The following is a 25,513-nucleotide window of genomic DNA, read 5'->3' on the forward strand; positions in this document are numbered from 1 at the left end:
TCTGCCTGTATGTAAAATATTGTGGTGAAACCACATTAACATGACACATGAAAAAGAAAGAGCTCACAAAGACAGCATAGTTAGAGGTAGAGATACTGTGTCCAGTGTGTATCTAACAATTAGCATCTGAGTATCAGGTTTTCTGACAACCTGATACATAAAGCATAGACATGGAAGAGGTTGTGATTTCTTTTTCACATAAGTGTATTTACCTGTGGCTGATCTCTATGACATATGACCAGAATGTCTTGGATGCACCTTAAAACAAGTACTGTAGAAATCTCTTATTAATCAAGATGCAGCATGTGCCTAAAATTAAATGATGTTCAAAAGAAGTCTGTTTTGACCCACATCAACAAACTTCTCAATTTGTTAAGGAAAACGAGCCGAAAGTTAGTCACAGTTTTTGCCCTGCAGTTGTCCAGACCCTTATTAAGCTCCAGCTCTTCGCGTAGACTTTGATCTCCACGTGGGTTTCTTCTTTTGAGTTATTTAGGCCTGTGAACATTGTGAGGTGTATTCCTCCAAGGAGGCATGAAAGATAGTCATGAGTCTGAAACAGGCTAATAGAGGATCACGGTTTGTCTCAGAGTGTGGTTCCGCTCATCCAGCTTCTTGTCAATAATCTTGCTTGATTTAACATCTTCTCTAATGAGACGTGTGTCTTGTTTTAGCTGCACCCTTGTTAGAAATAATGCAGTTTCAATCTTTCCTAAAGTATATTTAAAGAGGCACAAACACCAAGGGTGAGCGAAACTGAAATACGAGCTAATTTAAATGGATGGTTAAAATAAGTGGTTGGATTAATTCACAAACTCATCCAGGCTTCATGGAGCCTGTAAAACACATGCACAGTTTGTCACCTCACTCTCAGATTTTAATTGATCATTAACTTGACATGCAGCAAGGAATGGAGCTCAGATTTGAGGTGAGGATGGCGCTGGAGAAACATTCAGATGCATGCCTCCAATTAACCTCCCCAACCGAAACACAGACAGGGAACATCACAGGCCCAGGCCAAGGCGAACAGGCAGAAAGGCGTGAATGAAAACTTGATATTTGATGAGATTCTGCTCAATCTGAGAGCCTAATGAGAGCTAAACACAACCTGGCTCGACCGTCTATACCTCGCAGCGGTGGAGATGAAACGTATCTCAGACAAACTAAAGAGAAGAAAGAATGCATGAACTTTGAATTTGAATCAGCTGATTAAAAAAGAGAAGGAAATGTGGGAGGAAATGTGAACCATGGGCTCAATCATCCAAGTTTGCGTCAGTGCACAACAGTTGTGTTTGATGGGCCTGTGGGAACCAGCGTCTGATCTCCTCAGTGTTCTTTCCTCTCAGGTCTGCGCCTGGCGGAGCAGTTGGGTCGGAGAGAAGATGAAGCAAAGATTCGCCATCGCCTTGGCCTTTCTCTGTGGGCCAGTGGAAACTTGGAGGAGGCACAACATCAGGTGTGTGCATCTTAACACTGAACGTGAAAATGCAGAAATGACACAGTGTAAGCAAATGGAAACACTAAAGAAAGTTATTCTCCCTGAAACGGGCTCTGAAACACTTCATTTGTCATCCAGGCTTTTCTTTCTGGACTTGATTGCATCACCATGAAACTCTTTTGTATATTACATAGCTGATAAACGAAGAATGAATATCTGCCTCAAGCTTCATGATTTTTGACTGATTAGCTGGCCAATCACAGCAGACTGGGCCTTTAGGGAGGGGTTTCTTAAAGAGACAGAAACTAAAACAGAGCATTTCATACAGAAGTTGCTCACACCTATTTAAGAAGACTCCCAAAATAGAATCATGATCATGTAAAGAGCATAATACAGTGTGTTTCTATAATATCACTGCTTGGTGTCGTAAGTTTCTAAGTTTATTTAACAGGTTACTTTTCTACGTCTGTTCTGACACTGGCATATCCCTGGAAGCAGTCACCAAATTAGCGACTGACATCAATCCAGTAATGAATTGTGCTTTCATTGAAACCGCTTGTAGTTTCTGTGATTGATCGGGGCTGTTTTGTAAATATTGTTTAATGCTGATAATTAACTTTATCTTCTCTCATTTGTTAGTGTCACGACCAGGCAGAACACAGGACACAGATGCAGGGTATTCAGGTTATAATAGTCTTTATTAGCAAGACTGTAACTTTCCAAGGCAGAGAAATAAATACCAGCTATAAAAATAATCAGGAACACACCTCTTCCAATAAATAAATAGGAAGAAGTGTGGCTATAAAAATTATCAAAACAAAAGGTCAGTCCACTCTCGGAGGAAAACAAAAGACTTTTAACTTTATCCAAAATAATAGGAAACACTCTTTCGATGGAGGCAACGTCACAAAAACACTGAGGCACTATGAAAAGATTATCAAAACCAAAATCACTCCTTACGGAGGAAACAAAAGACTATGCAAACTTTAACAATGAAACTAAATCTATGACACAAAAACTTACAAAATCATAATCACTCTCTTGGAGGAATAAAATGGAGCAGAACGCTATGGCTTGGTAACTATGGCAAGACTGGAGTGAACATACGAACAAGAGGGTAGAAACGAACACACTGGCACAGGACAAAGGGAGACGCAGACTATACGTACACATGGAGGGAATAGGGAACAGGTGGACACAATTAGGAATCAGGGAAGACAATCAGACTGGTGACACACGATGAAGGGTAAGTGACCAGAAACGAGAGGAGAGTTATTATTTCAAAATAAAACAGGAAATGACAAGACAAACAAACCCAACAAAATAAGACAAACCCCACACTTTCACTGCGGTGTGACAGTTAGCTCCCTGCATTAACATTATGGGATATAATTTAAACTGTATCTTACATATACATATATATATATATATATATATATATATATATGCTGTCGAAAATATACTTTAAATTTACACCAATTCAGTACAATTTTGTGCAAGAAAGAATTGGAAAAAAAACGCATGCAAGGCAATCAATTTTAAACTAATAAAATAATCTTACTACAGACATTAGTGAGGTGATTTATAGCAAAACATGGAATTTTTCATGAACTCATATGTTTTGTCTCATTAGCAAAAGTCCCAAAAGGAATTTGGGAAGTAATCTGTAATTGAACCTGTGAAATAATTGTAGATAATTAAACAATATAAAGCAACAAGTAAAACGACATGCATCTAAGAATTGTACTTAAGTTAAATTAGCTTAGATTCTGGTTTCCAATGGCTGGGTTTATGAAAAACCTTTCAGAGCAGTTCCCAGTCCAGTGTAGGTTGTGAGGCATAAGATGACTGTACCCCTGAGTCTTGCACCACAGCACCACTCAGTGGTTAACATGGTAACTGCAGATTACAATGTCAACTGAGGTTTAAAATAGTGATTGTCCCTCAAAATCAAGATCTTTAGATTTTATGCTTTAAAATGAGGTGCTTTAAATATAGAGACAGGTGCTTAAATTAAAGAAAAAAGGAAATATATGTAAACACAGTAGATGCAGATGATCTCAAACCTGAGTGGGGTTTGACAACAGTGAAAATTCTTCCACATACCGTAGTTTAAACTCAGCCTCTGGATCTGTACATGTGTGGACTTGTAGTATATGAATTTTGTTGTGATGTCTGTTCTGTTACAGTTATACAGAGCGTCTGCATTGTTTGAGACAATTCGTCATGAGACACAGCACAGTTTGGATTACAAGCTCTCCCTGTTTGATCTGCAAACCAGCTCATACCAGGCTCTCCAGAGAGTCCTCGTCAGCCTTGGTAAATCATTTGGCTTCTCCTATTTCTGTGATTGTTATTCTGGAGTGTGAATGTATATTTCTATGCCAGTTAGCAAAGCACTGGTATAGAAGTGATCCATCTTCATGTTTCTCAGGCCGGCACGATGAGGCGCTGGCCATAGCCGAGCGAGGAAGAACACGTGCGTTTGCTGATCTCCTGGTTGAACGCCAGAAAGGAAGTCAGCAAGCAGCGAGTGCTGACCCATATACCCCAGTCACCGTGGAGCACATCCTGGAGACAGTCAACAGTCAGAGAGCTGTGGTCCTCTACTATTCTCTGGCAGGAGGCTTTCTGTACAGCTGGCTGATATCTCCTGGCGCAGGTGCACCACCATGCACGCTCACACTTTTCCACACTAAACCAGTTTTTTCATTTTGACATAAGACACAAGTTAGGTCTGAATATCCAGTTTTTGACATATTTGTTACTTTAGCTATAACATGAATATAAGCATTAAGAGCAGACTCTGAGCTGCAATTGGAGGGTATTTGCTTGCTAAATGGAGGAAGTTGTTGCAATTACAGCTCTTAAATGTGTTGAAACTGAGCTGAGGATTTCCAACCTCAGCTCATCACATGTGCATACTTTGTCAGGAACACTTCAGAACACTCGTGTCGAGTCATTTTGATGTGCAGGGGAAAACAATACCATACTGTTGTGAGATCGAAGCCAAATGTTGCCAGGCGGTGACATCATGGGATGAGTTCCTGTGTGAACCATGAAAATGGAGAGTAAATTATTTTCTCTCACCCCCAAACCTAAGAAAACAGTAGGCATTTGAAGTTAATTCATGAGGTCTTCTCGATTGGAGACAAGCAACCATTCCAGCTATCAAGACACTGACTTTTACAGTTATTATAGGTTCTAACCTAGCAAGATGCATCTCTAGATCCATTTCCTGCATGTAGAGAAATTACACAAAGGGTAAATAATTGGAAATAGCATAACTATAAATACAGTTTGATTTAAAACTAATGACTTTCTAAGATTACTTCTTTATTTAATGTTCTGTTCTTCCATGCAGATATATAGATTTTTTAAATATATGCTAACAGATTTAACAGCATTTTAATTTTATGATTTATAAAGCACCAGTGCCCAACAAAGATGTCAGCTTATTTGTATTGCCACAAACCCAACAGTTCCCTTTAAGAAGCACTTGGGGACAGTGGGAAGAAAAACTTCTTTTGAATAGGAAGACATCTTTAACAGAAATAGAGCCATCTGCCTCGAACAGCTCCAACTAAAGGACAGGAAGAATTGTAAAATCAGTGGAATTAAATCCCCCAAAAACTATGAAGCTGCTTCATTTGAAGTAACTCATGAGAATCTGTTTAAATGCTACCAGGGAAGGACGGGCTGATGGTGGGCTGCTTGCTTACAGAAAGAAAATAACCAGGGCCCTCAGGAGGATGGAAAGTTTCAAACAAAAAAGGGAGAATTAAACACATGACATGACTGAATCCAGGAGATGAGCATTCATGAGTCCTCTGTTTGACAGGGTGATATTTACCATGCACACTCATGCTCCTCGGAGGATTAACCCTTTCATGTCTGACGCATCATGAGCTCTCTTCGTGTGCCGACTTTAGGGTGAAATGTCAACTATATCCACGCTTGCGATATGACATTTGAAGATATTTTGCTCCTTTGGATTTTAATCACTCTGTGGCAACATGACCTTTCTTCAAAGGCAACCCTCAGGGCAAAATATTTAGCTTCTTCACCAGTTTGGTCCCCAAATCTACTCCGTTTATCGAGCATTAGGCATTTTTACTCTTGATTAGTGTCCACTCACAGTGAGGCAAATGAACACACATGCAGTGCTCTAACTCGTGTATGTTCTTCGTAAAACACTGCAACAGGCATTGTGAAGTTTTACGAGGTGTATCTGGGTGAGGCCGGCTCAGAGGCATCTGAGTTCCAGGATGGAGGAGGAAGCCCGCAGGGTGCAGGTCCCCTGTCTCTGGAGCAGTACATCTGCAACGCCAGAGAGGCTCTGGGAGTGGACAACCATTACAGCAGGTAACACACTGTAGGGAAAAATTTCTGTCCTTTTTCGTCCTGTCTCCCACACTGTCAGCACGTCTCTGTGTAGTAGTGACTAGGTTGATTTAATTAATAGGTTGCCATTTCATTTTGAACCTCATTCCTCAGAGGATGTATGAGTGGGTGATTCATAGGTGCCAACTGAAGGTCAAAACTTATATCTCAACATTTGCTGGATGGATCAACATGTCATGATCCCCTGACGATGAACTTTATGTGAAATGTCACGACAACAACAGGATGGATGGCCATTAACTGTATCCTCCTATTAGGTACAATTCATTTTCATTTGGTGCCCATGCAAACGAAGTTCATTACAAAATACATAGAAAGTCGAGGCTCTGTTTACACCTGACATAAACGTGTCCTCTCTGACCTGATCACAAGTTCTTTAGAAAGCACTTCATATTTTGACAGAAGGCAGCAGCCATTGATTTCTGATTGCTGATTAATGATCTGATTGTGAGCCTGCATGATCTGAATGTTGAAGTTTGACGCTTCCTGACAAAGAAATGTTAAAAAATAATCCCTCAAATGGAGATTTCCATTTAATTTGGGAAACAAATTGACAGATTGTAATAACGGAGCGTTCATTCTAACTTTTAATAAACTTTTGTTTGGACATATTAAAAAATTTTATAGGGTGTCTTTGATTCTTTTCTGAAAAGAAAAATAATCTGACAGTGAATTAAATTAATTAGAAGTTACATCCTAACGTACATAAAAAAAAATACATTTTCTAGATAGTCAAGGCCAAGACAAACAGAAGTCCATAGTTACACCAATAAAAACACAAATACAGAATAATTGTAAGTGCAGCTCACATTAAATGAACAACAATGGTTTAAAAATATCCCAAACAAACGAAAAAGGTGTCAAACAGAGGCGGCAACATTTGCAGCCAGATCTTCCAGCATCTTGAATGTTTATTATTTGTTTAAATTAATTTAGTGAGACCAGCTGTTAAAGATTCAGGCAGTTTTGAAGCTGATTCCTGGTGTAACAGGCTTCATATTTAAGCATTGTTTAAATCTGCTGTTTATTGCTGGAGTCTCTCTTGTTTTATTGCAGATAATGAAAAAATATAACTTTTATAAGAAACCTGTCAGTCGGTGTTGCATAATAACACAGTAACGTGCATTATTGATTCTTAACAGGGAAGCCAAGCTTCAAAACCTGAGATTGACGAATCACAAAACAGGTCAATGCCACTAAAATCTGCTGAACCATCAAGCAGAAGGAGTTTAGCATTTGAATAGTTGGTTCCACTGTTTGTACAACTGAACTCCAAGTTTGTCTGAGCATCAACTGTAAATGTAACAAACACACTGTGCATGTTGTATTTTGCTGTCATGTGCTTGTTAATGTGTGTTTGTCAAGCTGAATTTGATTGAACTTGGCGGAGAGTTGGAGCATGAACAAAGGAAGAACTTTTTTTTTAATGGACTGTATTTTCATGCACGATAACACTCAAACAGAAAGCTTTTTTCTCTCATAAACAGTCTGAGGGCAGGGAGATTAGATTTGAGTAGAATTGTACGCTCCTCACAGATGCATTTTAATGTCAGGGATAAACATGAGCAATGAGTCTCATCAACCTCAACTGCAGCTCATTTTTATCACACTTAACTGGATGAAAAACTTGGTTAAGATGCTCCTCAGTTTACTTCATTTCAAGCAGTGCAGCCCTTCAGAGCAATTAACTTAGCTGCAAGCATTCTCTTAGAAATGATATATACTCACCAGCCACTTTATTAGGTATACCTGTTCAATCACTTGTTAACACAATCAGCCAATCGCATGGCCACAACTCAATGCATTAAGGAATGTAGACGTGGTCAAGACAACTTGCTGAGGTTCAAACCAAGCATCAGAATAGTGAAGAAAGGGGATTTAAGTGACTTTGAACGTGGCATGGTTGTTGGTGGCAGACAGGCTGGTTTGAGTATTTCAGAAACTGCTGATCTACTGGGATTTTCACGCACAACCATCTCCAGGGTTTACAGAGAATGGTCCGAGAAAGAGAAAATATCCAGTGAGCGGCAGTTGTGTGGACGAAAATGCCTTGTTGATGTGAGAGGTCAGAGGAGAATGGACTGGTTTGAGATGATAGGAAGGCAACAGTAACTCAAATAAACACTTGTTACAACCGAGGAATGCAGAACACCATCTCTGAACACACAAAACACGTTGAAGCTTGAAGAAGACGGGCTACAGCTGCAGAAGACACACCGGGTGCAGCTCCTGTCAGCTAACAACAGGAAACTGAGACTACAATTCACACAGGCTCACCAAAACTGGACAATAGAAGATTGGAAAAACGTTGCCTGCTCTGACGAGTCTCGTTTTCAGCTGCGACATTCAGTCGGAGTCGAATTTGTGGCATAAACAGAACGGACTTTGTTGAAATTAAATTTCCGGGTAACGGGTTAATTTAACTGAAAGTTAAATTAAGTTCACTGAAATTTAACCTTTGAAGGCAAAATTAGCTTTTTTTGGCAAGATTAACGTGCGCATGTTCTAATGCGTTAACAGTTAGCAGGATAGAGTATACACGTGGAATTAGAGCTGGGCACTTTAACGCGTTATTTTTGCGTTAACTAATTAATCTATTATCGCGAGCAATTATTTGTCTCCCATTAACAAAGTATTATTTATCATTTTTATTGTAAACGTCTGTTGCTCACTGGCTTTTATTTTTAAAAAGTCCATCGTGAGTGAGCGTAGTATGTTGCTTACTGCTGCGGCGCTCACAGGAAACAGTCAGAAAAGAAAAGGATGGCAGATGAAGCGGGCTAAACAAACATGGAGAAGGTTACGGAACTTTTACATGGCTATTTTAATTTCAAAGCTCTTCCAGACGGCGCATTCGACATAGTCCAAAGTTATTAGTAGGCACTGCAACGTTGAATTGTCTTATCACTGGAGTACTTTGATCATATGACTGTACAGTTCCAATAAAAGTGCCTTATATGCTACTTTTGAATTCATTATTGGATTTTGGGTATAACAAGGCAATTAATCGTGATTAATGACCGGAAATCATGAGATTAACGCGATTAAAGATAATATATTTAGATTAATATTTGCCCATCCCTAATATTTATGTATATATATATAATGTGTGTGTGTGTTTATATGTATAGATAGATAGATAGATAGATAGATAGATAGATAGATAGATAGATAGATAGATAGATAGATAGATAGATAGATAGATAGATAGATAGATAGATAGATAGATAGATAGATAGATAGATAGATAGATAGATAGATAGATAGATAGATAGATAGATAGATAGATAGATAGATAGATCTATCTATAGATCAATGGCCTCCACAGTCACCACATCTCAATCCAATAGAGCACAGGAGATTTGCATCATAGATGTGCAGCTGATAAATCTGCAGCAACTGTGTGACGCTATCATGTCAATATGGACCAAAATGTCTGAGGAATGTTTCCAACAGCTTGTTGAAAGAATTAAGCCAATTCTGAAAGAGAAAGGGGGTCCAACCTTTTACTAGCAAGGTGTACCTAATAAAGTGGCCGGTGAGTGTACATCTTATGTACACTCATTAAAACGAAAAGGCAAACACTGAGCAAAGCAGGATAGAGTATACACATTCTGTATTTCATTTATCTTGCTTTTCTCCTGCTCTCTGCTGCCAGTTTTCTTTATCCTCAAATTATCCTGCTGCAGTGTTCAGGCATAGGTTGGCAGAAGTACACGGGTTAGTAAATCACTACCATGTGTCGTGTCAGCAAATGTTCCCCCACACAACTTTCGATGAAAACCACTGCAGTGGGCTGACGGTATTCTACAGTGATTCACTGCATCTGTCATGTGTGAGTGTTAAGAGTTGGAGTTGTAGCACTTTCGTATGATGATTGTGAGTTTTACCAGCCTCCAATTTGTGTTCAAACATCAAAAATTGCAGCTTTGACACAGATTAAATCTCTGTGCATGACAAATGTGCAGTCAGAACGGTGTTTGCTTTCAGCAAGCCGTCAATGCAGCACAAAAGGCTCTTGTGATTGATTCTACTTATTTCTACTTTTTTAAAAACGTATCACACATCTTTTGTTTACTTTCCACATCCTGTTTCATCCTCACAGTGTAAGTGTTAGTGTTAGAGTTAATGTCTCTGAATGAAGAAATTACTTATGTATGAGCAATAAATTGTATGCTTAATTCACCCAAAGCTCGCAGGGTTTTTGTTGCTACAGACTGTGGTTTAACCCACTGGCTATTAGTCCGTCATTTTTAGCACATCTTAATGTTTTCTTGACTAGTAAATAACTGCAGATGAGTAAAAACAGCACTCAACAGTTAAAACTTTAACATATATTTCAAATCAATTGAGGAAGAATCGGCTAAATTTGGACGAAGTATCTAACGACATTCTTTGTTTTGGTTGCCAGAGTTTGCTCCAGCAGTGAGACGGAGAGTGAAGCCGGAGATCTGCTGGAGCAACAGTTTGAGGAGCTGAACAACAAACTCACCTCAGCCACCGACCCCACAGGATATCTCCGCATGGTGTCCAGAAACAACCTCTTTAACAGGTTTGGTTTGATGTTTGTAAATTTGGTTATTGACTGACATACCTAAAAAATTAAATGCACGAAATGGTGCAGATGCATATTCATGATCTTCAGGGGATGGATTCCACTGACTTTTGACAGGTCTCGATTTCACTAGGTTATAATATTATGTGATTTTAGCAGCCAGCATAATTTCTCTTAGACTTCCAAGAAATGGAGGGTGAGGGAGAGGATGCATCTGAATCCTACACAGTGGAGCACAAAGTTAAATGCCTCCATATAAACTACAAACGTCTCTCACAGCAAATGTTTTCAGCTGTAATAATAACTTTAAAATGACTGAATTACATTTAGAGGAACACTGCACATTCTGGTTCAGTGTTGTAGCTTTCATAGCTTTCATTAACATAATAGGTATCATCTGTGCTTCTCCTGCAATAACAAGTCAGAACATTCTATGTTAACCGATCTGAAATTGGATTTAAAAACTTGTGTCCTCTCGAGGATGATTTGAAATCCTTTCAGTGTTTCTATAACTTTTAATTTTATAATGAATTTAGTTTGCCACAAGTTAAAGCCCAAACTGAACAATCTTAGACCTCATCTCCAACACATTGTTGTCCTGGTTTTAAAGAAAAACAGACGTTCTAGTTCTCATCACCAGGCCATATTTAAAGAGCTAAAAAAAAATGTGACTAATCAAAACTATAAGTTAGTTTTAAATAACCTTCTTAGTCACTGATATGAAAAAATGGATGTGTGGCGTTACGCTATGAGAAGTGTGAATTCCAGAGTTTCATGCTCAGAGCTTGAGACTTGGGAGCCTTGGTTATAGTAAAACAATCCAACATTTTTATCAAGGTGTCATCCATGGAAACATTGGAAAAATGGTGTCAGACTCTGAGTCTTATTTAATGGATTTCCAACCCTGTTCAGTGTGTATAACATCTGTCATGTGTGCATTTATTCCTCTAACAGGAGCTGTCAGAGCATGACAAGCCTGTACAGTGCCACGGTTTCTCCAGTAAAGGACAGCTTATCTTCTTCTTATTCCCGACTCAGTTGCATTGGCAAGCCTCCCCTCCGAGCTCTTTATGACTTACTCATAGCGCCAATGGAAGGGGTATGTATGTGTTCCCCTGTCAAAGATTTATATTTCAATCAGGTTCTCATTTTCTTTTGTTTTATTCCTTTTTGCTGAAGTCTTTCTGTCATTGTTTCCCTACATGAATTACATCAGGGCCTGATGCACAGCAGCGGACCTGTTGGCAGGAACAGACAGCTTGTATTAGTTCTGGAGGGAGAATTGTACCTGATCCCATTTGCCTTGCTCAAAGGCAGCTCTTCTAATGAGTACCTGTATGAAAGGTTTAGTCTCATTTCTGTACCTTCTTTAGCCAGCCTGCAAGCTGGAATCAAGGTAAGAGGTTCATATTCTGATAACTTTATTTTCTTTAACACTACTGTTTTTCACTTTTCTGTGAGATTTTTAGCTCCTTATTCTGTAAAAATGAAATAAAATCTCTACACAGCCTCATCCTCGCCGCACTGGCCCTTTGCTTTGCCCTGATGGAGGCTCAGTGGCTGCGGTGGTCGGGGCTCCTCGCCTGCCCCCCAGCGTCATGGATCGCTGGCTGTGGGGGCCCTTACCCTCAGCCCAGGATGAAGCTCTTTGGCTTGGGGAACAGCTAGGATGTCATCCACTGACTGGAGCAAATGCCACAAAAGAGCGTGTTTTAGCAGCGCTGAGTCAGGCAGAGTGTGTCCACTTTGCGACTCATATTTCCTGGAAACTCGCCTCATTGGTCCTCGCTCCCAGCCAAGACCACATTGGGGGGGAGGGGCTTGGTGGCAGACCCAAGGTGAAATCTCCATGTGGGGCTTCGACAACAGGCGGAACTCTAGCTCAGGACAGAAAGGTCAAGGGTTTCTTTCTGAAGAGTCACAGCAGCCCAGAGAGACTCAGAGGAGCAGATGAGAGAAGCGAGGATGGGGAGAGTATGTGTGAAATGGAGAGTGTGTGTGATAGTCCGTCTCTTCAGGACTTCCTCCTCACTGCTGCTGATATACTGGACCTGTGCTTGACAGTCAAATTAGTGGTTCTGAGGTATAACTTTTCACAGATTAAACATTTTCCAATTCTGTTTGATGGAAGCATTTTACCTTTTTTTACCTTTATTATTATTTTTCCCCTCAGGTTGTACCCAGAGTCAAGCAGCAGGGTCACAGCTGACGGAGTGGTGGGACTGACTCGAGCCTTCCTGGCTGCAGGCGTCCAGTGTGTCTGCGTCTCTCTGTGGCCTGTCCCGATTGCTGCCTCCAAACTGTTTACGCACACCTTCTACACGGCCCTTCTAAATGGAACCAAAGCCAGTGCAGCTCTGACGGAGGCGATGAAGACTCTGCAGAGCAGCAAGCACTTTTCACATCCCTCCAACTGGGCTGGTGAGCAAACAACTGACAGTAAACACAGTTACTCTGACAGAAAACTGAAGAGCCTCTCACTAGCAGCAGGCAGGTGTTTCTCGTAAAAAAGCTAAACAGTTGGGAAATAATTTGTGAATGTTGGAGAAACTTTTGCAGCTTAAAACAACACTAGAGAGGTTTGTGAAACTTAAAACTGTGTCATGCTGAGGTTAACTGACTTTGGTCACACACTTTCCCTGGCATGAAATTACCTTTGGCCTCCAGCACTGCACCACACCGTTTTGTGGGCTTTCACTGGCATATTTGACAGCAAATTTCTGTGATTGGATGTTTTTGTTACAGATAAAACTGTGTTGGTTAAATCTTACAACTGTAGGTGGAGCTAAAGATAAAATAAAATCTGCCAGATTTTCGAGTGTTACTTTAAAAGCCAGTTTTTAAACCTCAGGACCAACAGTTTGACTTGAAATAGACCGCTTATTCATGAACAGAAATCCAACTCCAAATAAATGTGGGCAGGGCCAGATTACCATGTTACACTCACTGAGGAAGACTGTTTTGACAAGATCGAAGGATTTTTTACAAATGAGGATTTTATATATACAAAGGGATTTTAACTTGTTTATGTTCCCACTTGCAGCTGTGTGCATATAGAAAATAACACCACAAGATACATATTTTTTTAAGAATGCTGTATTTTATAACTTCTGGCAAAGCAGTAAAAGTGTATCAATTTACATCAAATGAAATGACAAGATGGGGTTAATGTGTTACTGCCCCTGTACACATCATGCAACATTTGCAAAGAAGACATCTGTGCTTCCTCACTAATAACTCCTCCTTGCCTTCTACTCTAGTTGCATTTTTAAGTCTCAGCAGCAGAACAGAGGAGAGATGCATGTAGAGCCACAAGTTAGACAAATGACTTGAGCCTATCTTTGTTTCTGCCCCAAAGTGCCCAAAGGTGGTTTTGCAGGTTTACTTTATTGCACAAAAATGTTTTTGATATCCTGATGTGTTTTCCTTCAGGTTACATGCTGATTGGCAGTGATGTGAAGCTCAACAGCCCCATGTCACTGGTTGGACAGGCCCTGGCTGAGATCCTGCAGCACCCAGAGAGAGCTAGGGATGCCCTCAGGGTTCTGTTGCACTTGGTGAGACACCTTCACTCCTCTGTTGTTGTTATCAGTATCAATATGAGTCAACACAAATCCAGATTAGCTGAACATTAAGTAATAAATGTAGACATCAAACATCACTTTATGGACTTAACACTGTTGATTGGACAAAATAAGGCATTTGAAAGCATAATTTTTGAGACGATGTACAGTCTGAAATGCTTTTTCTGCTCTCTGTGCTTTTTTTCCATCCTATAAAAGAGAATTTATATTGAATACTGGAACGAACTAATGAAAAAGAAAAAAACTATACTGTGCTCTCCAGAAGATCAATACAAATCATGTACAGTGAATACTGAGCTCAATCATTCTCATCAGAGCACATGATGCTGTTGTGCTTAAAGCTTTGGAACCTTTACTGTCATGTGGAAAAATAAAGTAAAAGCTCTTTCACTTACAAAGTTTTATCTATCAGAATAAAAGAAAATAATAATCTGCTCCCAACCAGGTCTTAAGATTAGGTAAATACAAACTCATATGTACAATAACACATGACGTATTACGCTGTGTCATTAATTACTGAACAAAAACTATGCAAAAATATCAGGGAACAGTGTTTCAAAAACTATTTCCACCCTTACTGCTTCCATAGAAACTAAGAGGGTAAGAAGCAGCAAGGTGTGAGTACCTCTATAAAAGCAGAAGTTCAGTCAGTTTGCTGCTCTGGAGCATTCAGGTGTGTGTTAACATAATGCCAAGGAGGAAAGACATCAGCAATGATCTTAGAGAAGCAATTGTTGCTGCCCATCAATCTGGGAAGGGTTATAAGGCCATTTCCAAACTATCTGGAGTCCATCATTCTACAGAGAGAAAGATTATTCACAAGTGGAAAACATTCAGGACAGCTGTCAGTCCTCCCAGGAGTGGAGGTCCCAACAAATTCACCCCAAGGTGAAAAACCCAAGAGCTACATCTCAGACTCTACAGGCCTCAGTTAGCATGTTTAATGTTAAAGTTCATGACAGTACAATTAGAGAAAGACTGAACAAGTATGGCTTCTTTGGAAGGATTGCAGCAGAAAGCCTCTTCTCTCTAAAAAGAACATGGCAGCACAGCTTAGGTTTGCAAAGCTGCATCTGAACAAACCAGAAGACTTCTGGAACAATGTCCTTTGGACAGACCAGACCAAAGTGGAGATGTTTGCTCATAATGCACAGCAGCACGTTTGGAGAAAACCAAACACCTCATACCAGCTGTCAAGCACGGTGGTGGAGGGCTGATGATTTGGACTTGTTCTGCAGCCACAGGACCTGGGCACCTTACAGTCATTGAGTCCACCATGAACTCCTCTGGATACCAAAGTATTCTAGAGTCAAATGTGAGGCCATCTGTCCCACAGCTAAAGCTGGGCTGAAACTGGGTCATCAACAGGACAATGATCCCAAACACAGCCGCAAATCTACAACAGCTTCAACTTACTGCTGCTAAAGCTGTTGGATCATGGGGTTCACTTAATTTTTCACACACTGCATTTTGGCTGAATAAAATACACCTTGTAATATGTCATGTAATAATTTTCAACCGAGGTTGTATTTAGCTTATTTTACGACCTGGTGAGGGCTAGATAAATTTTGTTTATTAGGTTCTGATACATAAAACCTTAAAATTGAAAGAATGTGTACTTTCTTTTTTACATGACTGTGAATGGCCAAATATGTTACTGTTACTATAACACTGATTGTGAACTGTTGCTCTTTCTCTCTGCAGGTTGAAAAGTCTTTACAGCGAATTCAGAGTGGCCAGTGTAACCCGATGTACACGTCACAGCAAAGCGTAGAAAATAAGGTCTCTATTTTGGTCTTTTCATCTCTGGTTTTTAAATGTCAATCTCCGTTATTTTCTCTATTCATGTGTCTTCTATCCACTGGATAAGGTTGGTGGGGTGCCCGGGTGGCAGGCCCTCCTGTCTGCGGTGGGTTTCCGGTTGGACTTCTCTGGTAGTGGTGCTGGACTCCCTGCGGCAGTTTTCTTCCCCACATCAGACCCTGGAGATCGGCTGCAGCAGTGCAGCACCACTCTGCAGTCTCTGCTCGGTACCAGAGCTTTTCAATTATTCAAAGCATTTCTGCTGTCACTCACACTGATAAGATAACCTGTTTCGTTCTGATCTGTGAGCTGTAGAATTATACCCAATCTGTGTATATTGCACCAGAGAGTAATTTCCAAGAGTAATTCAGATTCTACATTTCAAAATATGGCAACTTCCATCTTAAATGGCTCGTCTTAAAAAGGAGCTCTTCAAGGGGTCTGTGACAGTTTCAGATGAAAGATTGGAGCCAAATGCAGGACATCACAAACAGAAAGCATCCTAAATATACCACAGTTTGGCCAAATACTGAGAGACATTCAGTGAAGCTGAGAGGTGGCAGGCAAAAACCAAGATCATTCAAATTATCCAGAAGTTCAGTGGCCAGTAAAAATATGTACATGCAAACAAATGGACTAGAGCCAAGAACAGATGAGGATTGAACTGACTCAAGGAATACAAGTCTGGAAAGCTAAACTCCAAACTTTGGGAAAACTTTTGTATAACAGTATAGCTAATAGAACACAGGTGTGGTGTAATCACCAAACTGACAACAGGTGGGAAGGAAGCCACAGCACAAAGCAAAACTAAAGCTGTCTTTGAATTGTTCACTTGCTCAATATGTAGTCCATCATCAAGTGAGTCAGACATTTTTTTATGCTGGTACACAAAATGCTGGCGCACTAGAGGTAGTAGCATGCTAATGTTAGCCTGCGCCAACTGCCGCTAATGTTGACTGCTCATTTTTGTGATTTCTTAACCACTGAAAACACCCGGTGACCAAATAATCTTAACCATAAACCGGCTAGTCCCCTCTTCTGTCTGAGCTCCCTGTGTTTAGAAATTATTAGTAAAATCTGTGTAGGAATCGTACTTCAATCTTAAGTTGTTCGTCCTAAACAGTTCGCATGTTAGGGGTGGTTACATGCTGCCATTCCGACATCTCGCCATTCCGACATTGGCCTCCAATTGTCGGAATGGCGACACTTATTTTTTTTATCAAACGTCCCGTCATTCCGACACTTTTTTCCTCCTATGGTCGGAATGGCGGTATGTTTTTTTTTTTAACATACCGCCATTCCTACAGTTCCTTTTAATAGCCTATGTTTTACCCAAAACATTTTGCACTAATGATATGCCGGCGCAAATACGCCCTAAAGTTTGGCGCACAAACTCTGCACATACAGAGGCCACAGCCCCACAAACAAACTTTAATAATCTATTATTAAAAAACCCATAAATTTAAAATATAAAAATACAGATATTAATGTAACTCTGGCGAGACTGAAACTGATTAAGCAGAAATACAGTGTCAGTGAGCTGTCACAGCAGCCAGCTGCGGAGCTCTCCACAGAGCCCATGCGTCTTTTGCACGCTGTCATCATATGCAAAAGTAATAATTGCAATTACAGATATCACGGCTACTGCACAGGACACAGTTGCGAGCACTCTGCCTTGCCTTGCCAATAGAAGAGGAGAGAAATGACAGCATAGAACGTGTAAAACACAACAAAATGCAGTAAAAACGTTTATTCATATTATTTATGAATACTCGCTCCAATTATGGGAAGCGCGGATGGGCTTTGCGCATTTGGCACAAACACACAGCCGTTGCGCAAGTCTTTATACAGCCTGTTGATATCTTAAGGACTTAACTGGTCACATCTGGGAATAAATGTCATGTAGAGATTGTTTTTACATGACATTACAGCTGAACATATAGCTTTCATCCACAAACCAACGTGGGAGAGCCCGAAGACGCATGTGCCAGACGCACATAGGCATGAGTAAAACCGATTTTGACCACTTCATGTTTATTTGCTTTCTTTTAGTTAACTTTCGTTTATTTTGGATTCTTATGCGTATTATGGAGCCGTTTCGGTCCATGTTTGTAAGCCTTTTTTTCCTGGTTTAAATTTTCGGAAGTTGAAACAAGTGGCATTTTAGTGTGTGATTGAAAACAACGGTCTGCTTCTCCTCCTCCAGTTGTCGAGACTTTGTGTTTTTAATAACGCTTATCTGTAAACATGTGTTAAACATATAAATTGCATGAACAGAAAGAAGGGGCTCACCTGTTGAGTAACTCACATTTCCATACACGAAAAGCCTTGTCGGAATGGTGGGACGTTTGAATGTTGGAATAGCGGGATGTCGGAATGGTGGGATGTCGGAATGGTGGGACGTTTGCATATCGGAATAGCGGGATGTCGGAATGGTGGCATGTCGGAATAGCGGGATGTCGGAATGGTGGGATTTCGGAATGGGTGTTGCCACCCGTTAGGGGTAAATTTCTATGGAGCAATTGATCTATCATGGTTCTAAAAACGGTTATTTACCTACTGTCATTTTTTTCTAACTCATTTAATTGCTTTTTGTGAATGATATTTGTTTTTCGTACATTGAAGATTATTATATAGTTAGAGCTTCAGTTAATGCTTGTGTAGGTGTATGTATTCCAATCAAAAACAATGCACAGATTCACCAGAAGGTGAGAAAGTGGATATGCACAGATATGTGTCATAAGGTTTTACTTTAGAGTTGTGTATATAGTTCTTAACCAAACAGATTTGACATTTATTTATGTATTATGTAACTGTGTGAAAATGGTCCTAAATTCTCCCCTTTCTGTTTTATGCCCACATTCTGTACAGGATCAGTCAAAGTTATACCTGACCATGTAAATTATTCATGATCAAGATATTAAATTGCTGTTTAAAGTCTAATTAATCTCCTGTGCATTCCCCAGGTCTGACTCCTCCAGCCCTGCAGGCTCTCTGTAAACTGGTCACAGCATCTGAAGCAGGAGAACAGCTAATTCTCAAGGTACTGCCATGTTGTGCACAAGCAGCACACAGGCTCGTGTCAGTGATAGAGGAAGTACTGAGATCCCCACAATGAATAACGATGTCAAAACACACATAGTACATGGTACTATTATCAACAAATTCAGTGTAGCTGAGGTACTATTACATGGGACATATGGATCTTATGAATCAGTCTCTTAACATTGTAGGAAATTAGATACATTAGATTAGATTAGATTAGATTAGATTAGATTAGATTTTACTGTTTGGCCCTAAAACAGTTACTGAATTGATACAATGTGATATGTTTCAAGGAGGAATGTCTCTTTAGAATAATGTTGGCTCAGCGTTCTTTGTTAATAATCATAACCACAAACAGTGTGTGGATAACTGAATAAAGTTAAAGTTGGTTTTATAAGGCTTTATTTAACTGACACCATTTTCACTGTCTTTGCTGACAAACTCCACAGTAATTTAAACAAATCTAGAATTTAATGCAGCAACACGCTAAACAAACGCTGGGATAGAGGCACGTTTACCATTTTGTTACATCATCCTTTCTTTTATTACTTAAAAAATATATATTTTTCATCCTTTGGGAACTGAGGATACTGATTGTTGCAGTTTTTCAGAGGAATCTGTGTCCATTGTCGTTGAATCCAAGATTTCAGCTGCTCAACAGTCCATGGTTGCAGTTGTCTGATTCTCCTCTTCATGATGCTCCATACATTTTCAATAGCAGACAGATGTGGACTGCAGGCAGGCCAGTCAAGCACATACACTCCGTGTTTATGAAGCCACGCTGTTGGAAGTCGTGCAGAATGAGGTCTGGCATCATCCTGCTGAAATAACCACGGACATCCCAGGAAAAGACATCACCTTGATAGTGGCATATGTCTCTCCAAAACTGCACCATCCATCTCTGCATCAGTGGTACCCTCAAACATATGAAGCCATCCATGCCATGGACACTGATGCACCCCCATACCATCACAGACGCTGGCTTTAAACCTTTCTCTGATAACAGCCTGGATGCTCTTTCTCATCTTTGTAGAAGCAGACGTCAGTTTTTCCCAAAAGCAGCTGAAACATGGACTCATTTGACCACAGAACACGTGTCCACTGGCTTTCTGTCCATCTGAGATGAGCTTGTGTCCAGAGAACTGGGCCGTGTTTCTGCACAGAGTTGATATACTTTTCAAGCTCCTCCTGAGTCCATGTGGCTGTAGTGATCATGGTGGCATGACGATTTCTCATGCAGTGCTGACTGAGAGCTCGAAGCTCATCCATGGTTTCTGTCCTTAGCCTTTCCACACTGAGATTTCCTCAGACTCCCTGAGTCTTTTCACAATATTCTGCTCTGTAGATGCTGAAAGACCAAAGTTCTTTACAATCTTACTCTGAGAAATATTTTTGAACTTACTGATGATTCTCTGATGGAGTTTGGCACAAAGTGGTGAGCCAGAAAGATGAAACCTTTTGTGGATGCTTCTTTTATACCCAATCCTGACACCCTCACCTGTCAGCAGGTAATCTGCTGGTTGGAGAATCTTCCCCTACGCTGTCACTGATTGGTTTTATAAACTTTTCTGTCTTTCTTTGCCTACCTCCCAACTTTTACCAAGTGTTTTGCTGCATATTTAGGTGTGTTTACAATGTGGTTGAGTTGTGTTAAGCAATGATGTGATGACGAGTTTGATCTTAATAGGGAACTGCTCATTTATTGCCAATTACAGCCTTTAACCAGACACCAAACACATAACACGAGCCGTCGGTCTCGTGTTATGTGTTTGGTGTTTGGTGTTTGGTGTGTCACTAACTGGATGAACAGTTTTACTCATGGTGCAATTAGCTTCTATTATAACAGTAATAAAACAAATATGAAACAGCACAACACTGACTATTGCACAAAAAATAACACTTTTAAGTAACTTAGAACACACTCAGACACGACTATTGCTTCACAAACAAAGCATGCTGGGAAGGCTCTGCCTCGAAACTCCCCCAACACTCCTAAGAAGTTTGTCAGAAAACAAACACTTCTGTCTGTTGAATAGAGGTTCAATGTTCTGTTGCACATAAACAGTGAGTGTGAGAATATATCTATCGGAGAAATAGTCAATTAGATTTTACGTATGTAAAATATTCAACTAAAACAGTATACAATGCGACTGTATTTGAGTAGCTATCCTTTTTCACACTTCACCTCTGATTCATGCCAACATGTTAAACAATGTATTTGCTGTTTTTCCCCTTTCCCCTTGTGTGCCTATTGTAATCTGATGTGTTCATCAGAGGTTCGCCTCGTCTTTTCCCACCTTCACACTTTCTCACCTTCTGGTGAATAGATCAGTCATACAGCTGGTGAAGGAGTGTTGGTAAAAACATAACCCGCTCGTTATACCCCTCCATACAGTTTGTGCATCATCAGCAGATTTCCATTCAAGCATGACTTAGTGGTGTGACTCAAACCCAACATTTACGCAGGAAGAGAGAACTAAATTTCTGTTTCCTTTTCTCTCATTTTCACGTCTCAAAGGCTGTAAAAAACATGGTGGGCATGGTAAGTGTTTCATGATGGAATTTTCAGAGAAAAAAATTCAGAGCAAGTGAAAAACTTGCCAAAGCAGGCTCACCCAGATTCAAACACTAAGTAACTGCACTTCATTTTAAAGATCTTTGCAGTGTGGGTTTTACATGAGTGTTGCTTTAATGAGCATTGTAAACAGCTTCCTGTTTGCTCACAAAGCACTGGTGTGATTTGAAACATTATTTTTCTGTGATCACTGTAAGATTTTAAATGAGATGCTAGAAATAAGTCAGAGGCAGGAAAAAGGCATTCATACTGTGGTAAATATCAATCCATCCCTCCAATCATTACATCTTATTCTCTCTCCAAAGCTTCACCAAGTGCTGGTACAGCTGCAGTCAGGCGACAAAGAGCAAGACTTTCCACTGGCTCCCATTCAAGTGTCGATAAGTGTGCAGCTCTGGAGGCTCCCGGGCTGCCATGAGTTCCTGGCTGCACTCGGTAAGTCACTGAGAGAAGAGACTGAGCCCCACATTAATTCTTTATGCTTTACTGTCAGTCATCTACTTTATCAGCTACTTTTGTCAGTTTTATACTCATGATTAAAAGTTAAGTTATTGTTGGCATAAAGTGCCCCTGTGAAAAAATATACCAAAACATCTGGAAAAAGAAACAAAATACAAATACAAATCTAGCTGAAGATATACAAGATATACATATATTTTATATCAAATGTATCTATATAAACCTGGGTATAACACCTCCATGATTTCAACAGGAAGCTCTCCTAATATACCTGTGGAGTACTACTTGCTTCTTTATATTTGTACATTTCCAGAAAAACAGAAGCTGGAGAGGCTGCCCGCTCTGGAAAAGTCCAGTGTTCTCTTATTGGTCGGTTTCCTATGGCCTGATTTTGCTGCATCTATCATTCTTCCTCATCTTCATTGAAATTAAGAACTTAAAACTAAAAATTTCTTTCGTTGAATGCGAAGGTCGTATATACCAATGAGAGCAAGATGAGCCATCAACATTCTAACATTTCCAGGATATTATTAGCTTTAAAGCAGAATAGAAAATATTTTTTACATCAAATTTCTTCTAATTACTTCTAATTACTTACTAATTAATAAACTGTTTATTTTGAGAAGCATCACACGTACTGAGATAAATCTGGACTCTCAGAAAGAGCTTCGTCATGAGACATGTAACAGCTGTTATACTTTAAAGTCAAACATTTAAAAGTACCAACAACAAACTGAGAAACTGCCCACATGTCTTACCTATTTGTTAAATATATCTGTTATAAGTACATCATGAATTAACGATCACTTTCAGGTTTGAAAACATAGCTTGCGTTACCTTTTAACTTTTTCAGTAATCAGATGGATAAACCAACCTATAACGGATGACTTCAACTACCTACTTGAAGACTAAAATTAATTGAATAGGAAAATAGTGAAGGTTCTTTAAACAATATTCAGATTTTAACACAAAGGCAAACGGGTGCTTGTTATGTGGTGGTGAAATGATGGTCACTCTCACTCTTTGCTGTAATCTGAGCAGCTGTGTTTTGTACTGCAGCAGAAAAGTCCAGACAAGTGTGCGTGTTAGTGCACGTGACACCCCACCATGCAGTATGAAGCAAATGGACAGGTGGTTTTTCCTCCAATGAATAAACCATGTTTTCGACTAAAATGCATCCGACTTAGAGTCCATCCTGCCCTGGTTTTCCAGAGATGGTGTTCTGTATGAGCTGAACAAAAAAGCTCCAGGTCAGACCAGTTTTAGCCCAATAAGTTTAGTCCTCATGACTTAATTATTATGTTACAGAAACAGTTTTAAATTTTATGAAGCAAAGGTGAAGGCTGTAAATAATGCTAAAATCCCAGGGAACACAAACCAAGATTTCAGTGATGAGTTGCCAATGAAGAGAAGGTAAAACTGGAGAAATATGAGCTCATCAGAACTCTGGCTGCAGCATTTTGGATCAGCTGGAGGCTTTTTACAGCCCAATAATAAAGACAAGGAGCAATTTTTTCTTAATCACTCTGAGACAGGATCTTCCTGATTTTAACAATATTACAAAGGTGAAAGTGACAGTCCTAGAAACCTGTTTTATATGTGAGTCAAAGGACAGATCCTGGTCAAAAAAAACTCCAAGGTTTCTCACTGTACTACTAGAAGCTGAGGACATGTTAGTTTTTCCCTGAATCACTCACATACAAACAGGCAACAACTTCAGTTTTGTCTAAATTTAGAGGCAGAAAATTCAGAGTCATCCAGGTCTTTATGTCTTAAGAACATGCTTTTAGTGTAACCAATCTATTGGTTTCATCATCAGCATAGCAATGGAAATTTCTGCCATGCTTTCGAATGGGATCTCACTCAGAGTTCAACTGGACAAAAACAGTCTAAAGCTGCTGCACTTGATGATACATCAGTGATAATAGTGGGAAGGATTCCACAAATCTTCTCTCTAATAGAAGCAATTTCATTAGTAAAGAAGCTCATGAAATCATCATTACTGAGAGTTAAAGGAATACATGTCTCAACAGAGGTTGGACCTGGAGCACAGAAAATAATGGAAATCATTTAGCAGCTCCATCTACTGCATCGACACAATATTCACTGATATCAGCAAAATTAGACTCTGGTGTCTTTCATGAGTATTTGGCTGAGTAGCTCGAGAGGTTATGAGACGCACTAGCAATGTGAAGGTCTCAAACTTAATTTCCAAGTATACATTTCCTTTCTATTCAGCTCGTCCTGGTGAAATTTGTGTAAAATGTGAATGTTTAATCAGTGTCAACTTAAATTTGCCGTCTTTTAGCCTAGTCATCTGTGGACCATGTAAGTGTCTTTTTAGATGTCTTCTCAACCAAAAATGCTCAGTAGGACATTATTTTCATGTGAAATCTATTTTAAAAAGTGTCTTCTAATTGTAGCACTTCAATAACTGCAGTGGAGTAAAAGTTGAGCTATTTTCTTCTGTTCCTTGTAAAGTGGAAGTATAAAGCGACATGAGAGGAAGAGTTGGGTGAAGTGAAGTCTTCTGTCTCTGTCAGGTTTTGATCTGTGTGAGGTGGGTCAGGAGGAGGTCATCCTGAAGACGGGAAAACAGGCCAGCAGACGTAACATGCATTTTGCCCTTCAGTCTCTTCTCGCACTGTTTGGTGAGAACATTTACTTTTTTCACACTGAATCGATCTCAATGTTTTTTCATATTCCACTAATGCGTTTTTTGTTTTTTTTTCAGACTCCACAGAGCTTCCCAAGCGACTGAGCATGGACAGTTCCTCCTCTCTGGAGTCTCTGTCCTCCTCGCAGTCGGCCTCCCAGCCTCATTCCTTACCCGTCTCCCTCAGCTGCTACCCATCGCAGCCCAACTACTTAGCCCCAGTCTGCCCCGACAACCTCTCCTGTGACGCCATCTCCGTCTACAGCCTCAGCTCCCTCGCCTCATCTCTCAGCTTCCTGTCTCGTCCTGAGCCTGCAGGAAGTGACATCATCAGCCATCGATCGCATCAACAGGAACCAGAGAGACAATGTGGAGGTGCGGGCCTTTATGCCTTGCAACGCCATTCAGGTGGCCTGTCAAGAGGTCGACTAACCAATGACGGAGGAGGATTAGCCGGAGGAGAGGACGAGGAGTACGAGGGCTTCTCCATCATAAGCAGTGAGCCATTAGGACGAGGGAGGGAATGCGACACTCTGCCACTGCCTGCCGGACACAGACACGGCAGAGGTGGTGCTGGGAGAGGATCTGCTGGGAGCCATCTTCTAACAGTTTCCTCCAAGGGAAGCATCAGTACACCTACATCCCCTCTTAAAGCTCCGCCGCTACCCCTAACAAGCCCTAAAAGCCCTAAGATCAAGCAGGAAATGTAAGTGCAATGTTGTTCAGAAAGTACAGGTTGCTGTTGTCCTGTCCAAAGTATACTTTGTATACTATGTTCCTTTAACACTGGAACATGGGATGATTTTCACCATTATTAATATTTATTGTCATTCAAGAAAAAGATCATTTCTTTTTTTTAAAGTATTTTTTGGGGCTTTTCAGTGCCTTTATTGATAGTACAGTGGAGAGAGACAGGAAACAGGGCAGAGAGAGGGAATGACATGCAGCAAATGGCCATCCGGTTCAGGACTCGAACAGGGGCCAACTGCATCGA

At 40.2% G+C, this 25,513-nt stretch overlaps 1 protein-coding gene across 1 annotated transcript in view; it reads left to right on the top strand.

Annotated features, from left to right (window-relative positions):
* Positions 1-25,513, top strand: part of ttc28 (tetratricopeptide repeat domain 28) — a 158,308-nt gene that overhangs the window by 130,710 nt on the left and 2,085 nt on the right. Inside the window, exons 18-33 of the mRNA XM_072372692.1 lie at positions 1,347-1,456; positions 3,628-3,757; positions 3,873-4,100; positions 5,644-5,803; positions 10,254-10,394; positions 11,352-11,496; positions 11,614-11,793; positions 11,906-12,480; positions 12,571-12,818; positions 13,830-13,954; positions 15,686-15,763; positions 15,852-16,011; positions 18,751-18,827; positions 21,710-21,839; positions 24,407-24,514; positions 24,598-25,225. Coding sequence (XP_072228793.1) covers positions 1,347-1,456; positions 3,628-3,757; positions 3,873-4,100; positions 5,644-5,803; positions 10,254-10,394; positions 11,352-11,496; positions 11,614-11,793; positions 11,906-12,480; positions 12,571-12,818; positions 13,830-13,954; positions 15,686-15,763; positions 15,852-16,011; positions 18,751-18,827; positions 21,710-21,839; positions 24,407-24,514; positions 24,598-25,225 — 3,223 coding nt within the window. The remainder of the gene's footprint in view (positions 1-1,346; positions 1,457-3,627; positions 3,758-3,872; positions 4,101-5,643; positions 5,804-10,253; positions 10,395-11,351; positions 11,497-11,613; positions 11,794-11,905; positions 12,481-12,570; positions 12,819-13,829; positions 13,955-15,685; positions 15,764-15,851; positions 16,012-18,750; positions 18,828-21,709; positions 21,840-24,406; positions 24,515-24,597; positions 25,226-25,513) is intronic.

Source organism: Leuresthes tenuis, unplaced genomic scaffold (genome assembly GCF_036924035.1).
Source record: "Leuresthes tenuis unplaced genomic scaffold, fLeuTen1.0.hap1 SCAF_19, whole genome shotgun sequence".
Classification (NCBI taxonomy): Eukaryota; Metazoa; Chordata; class Actinopteri; order Atheriniformes; family Atherinopsidae; genus Leuresthes; species Leuresthes tenuis.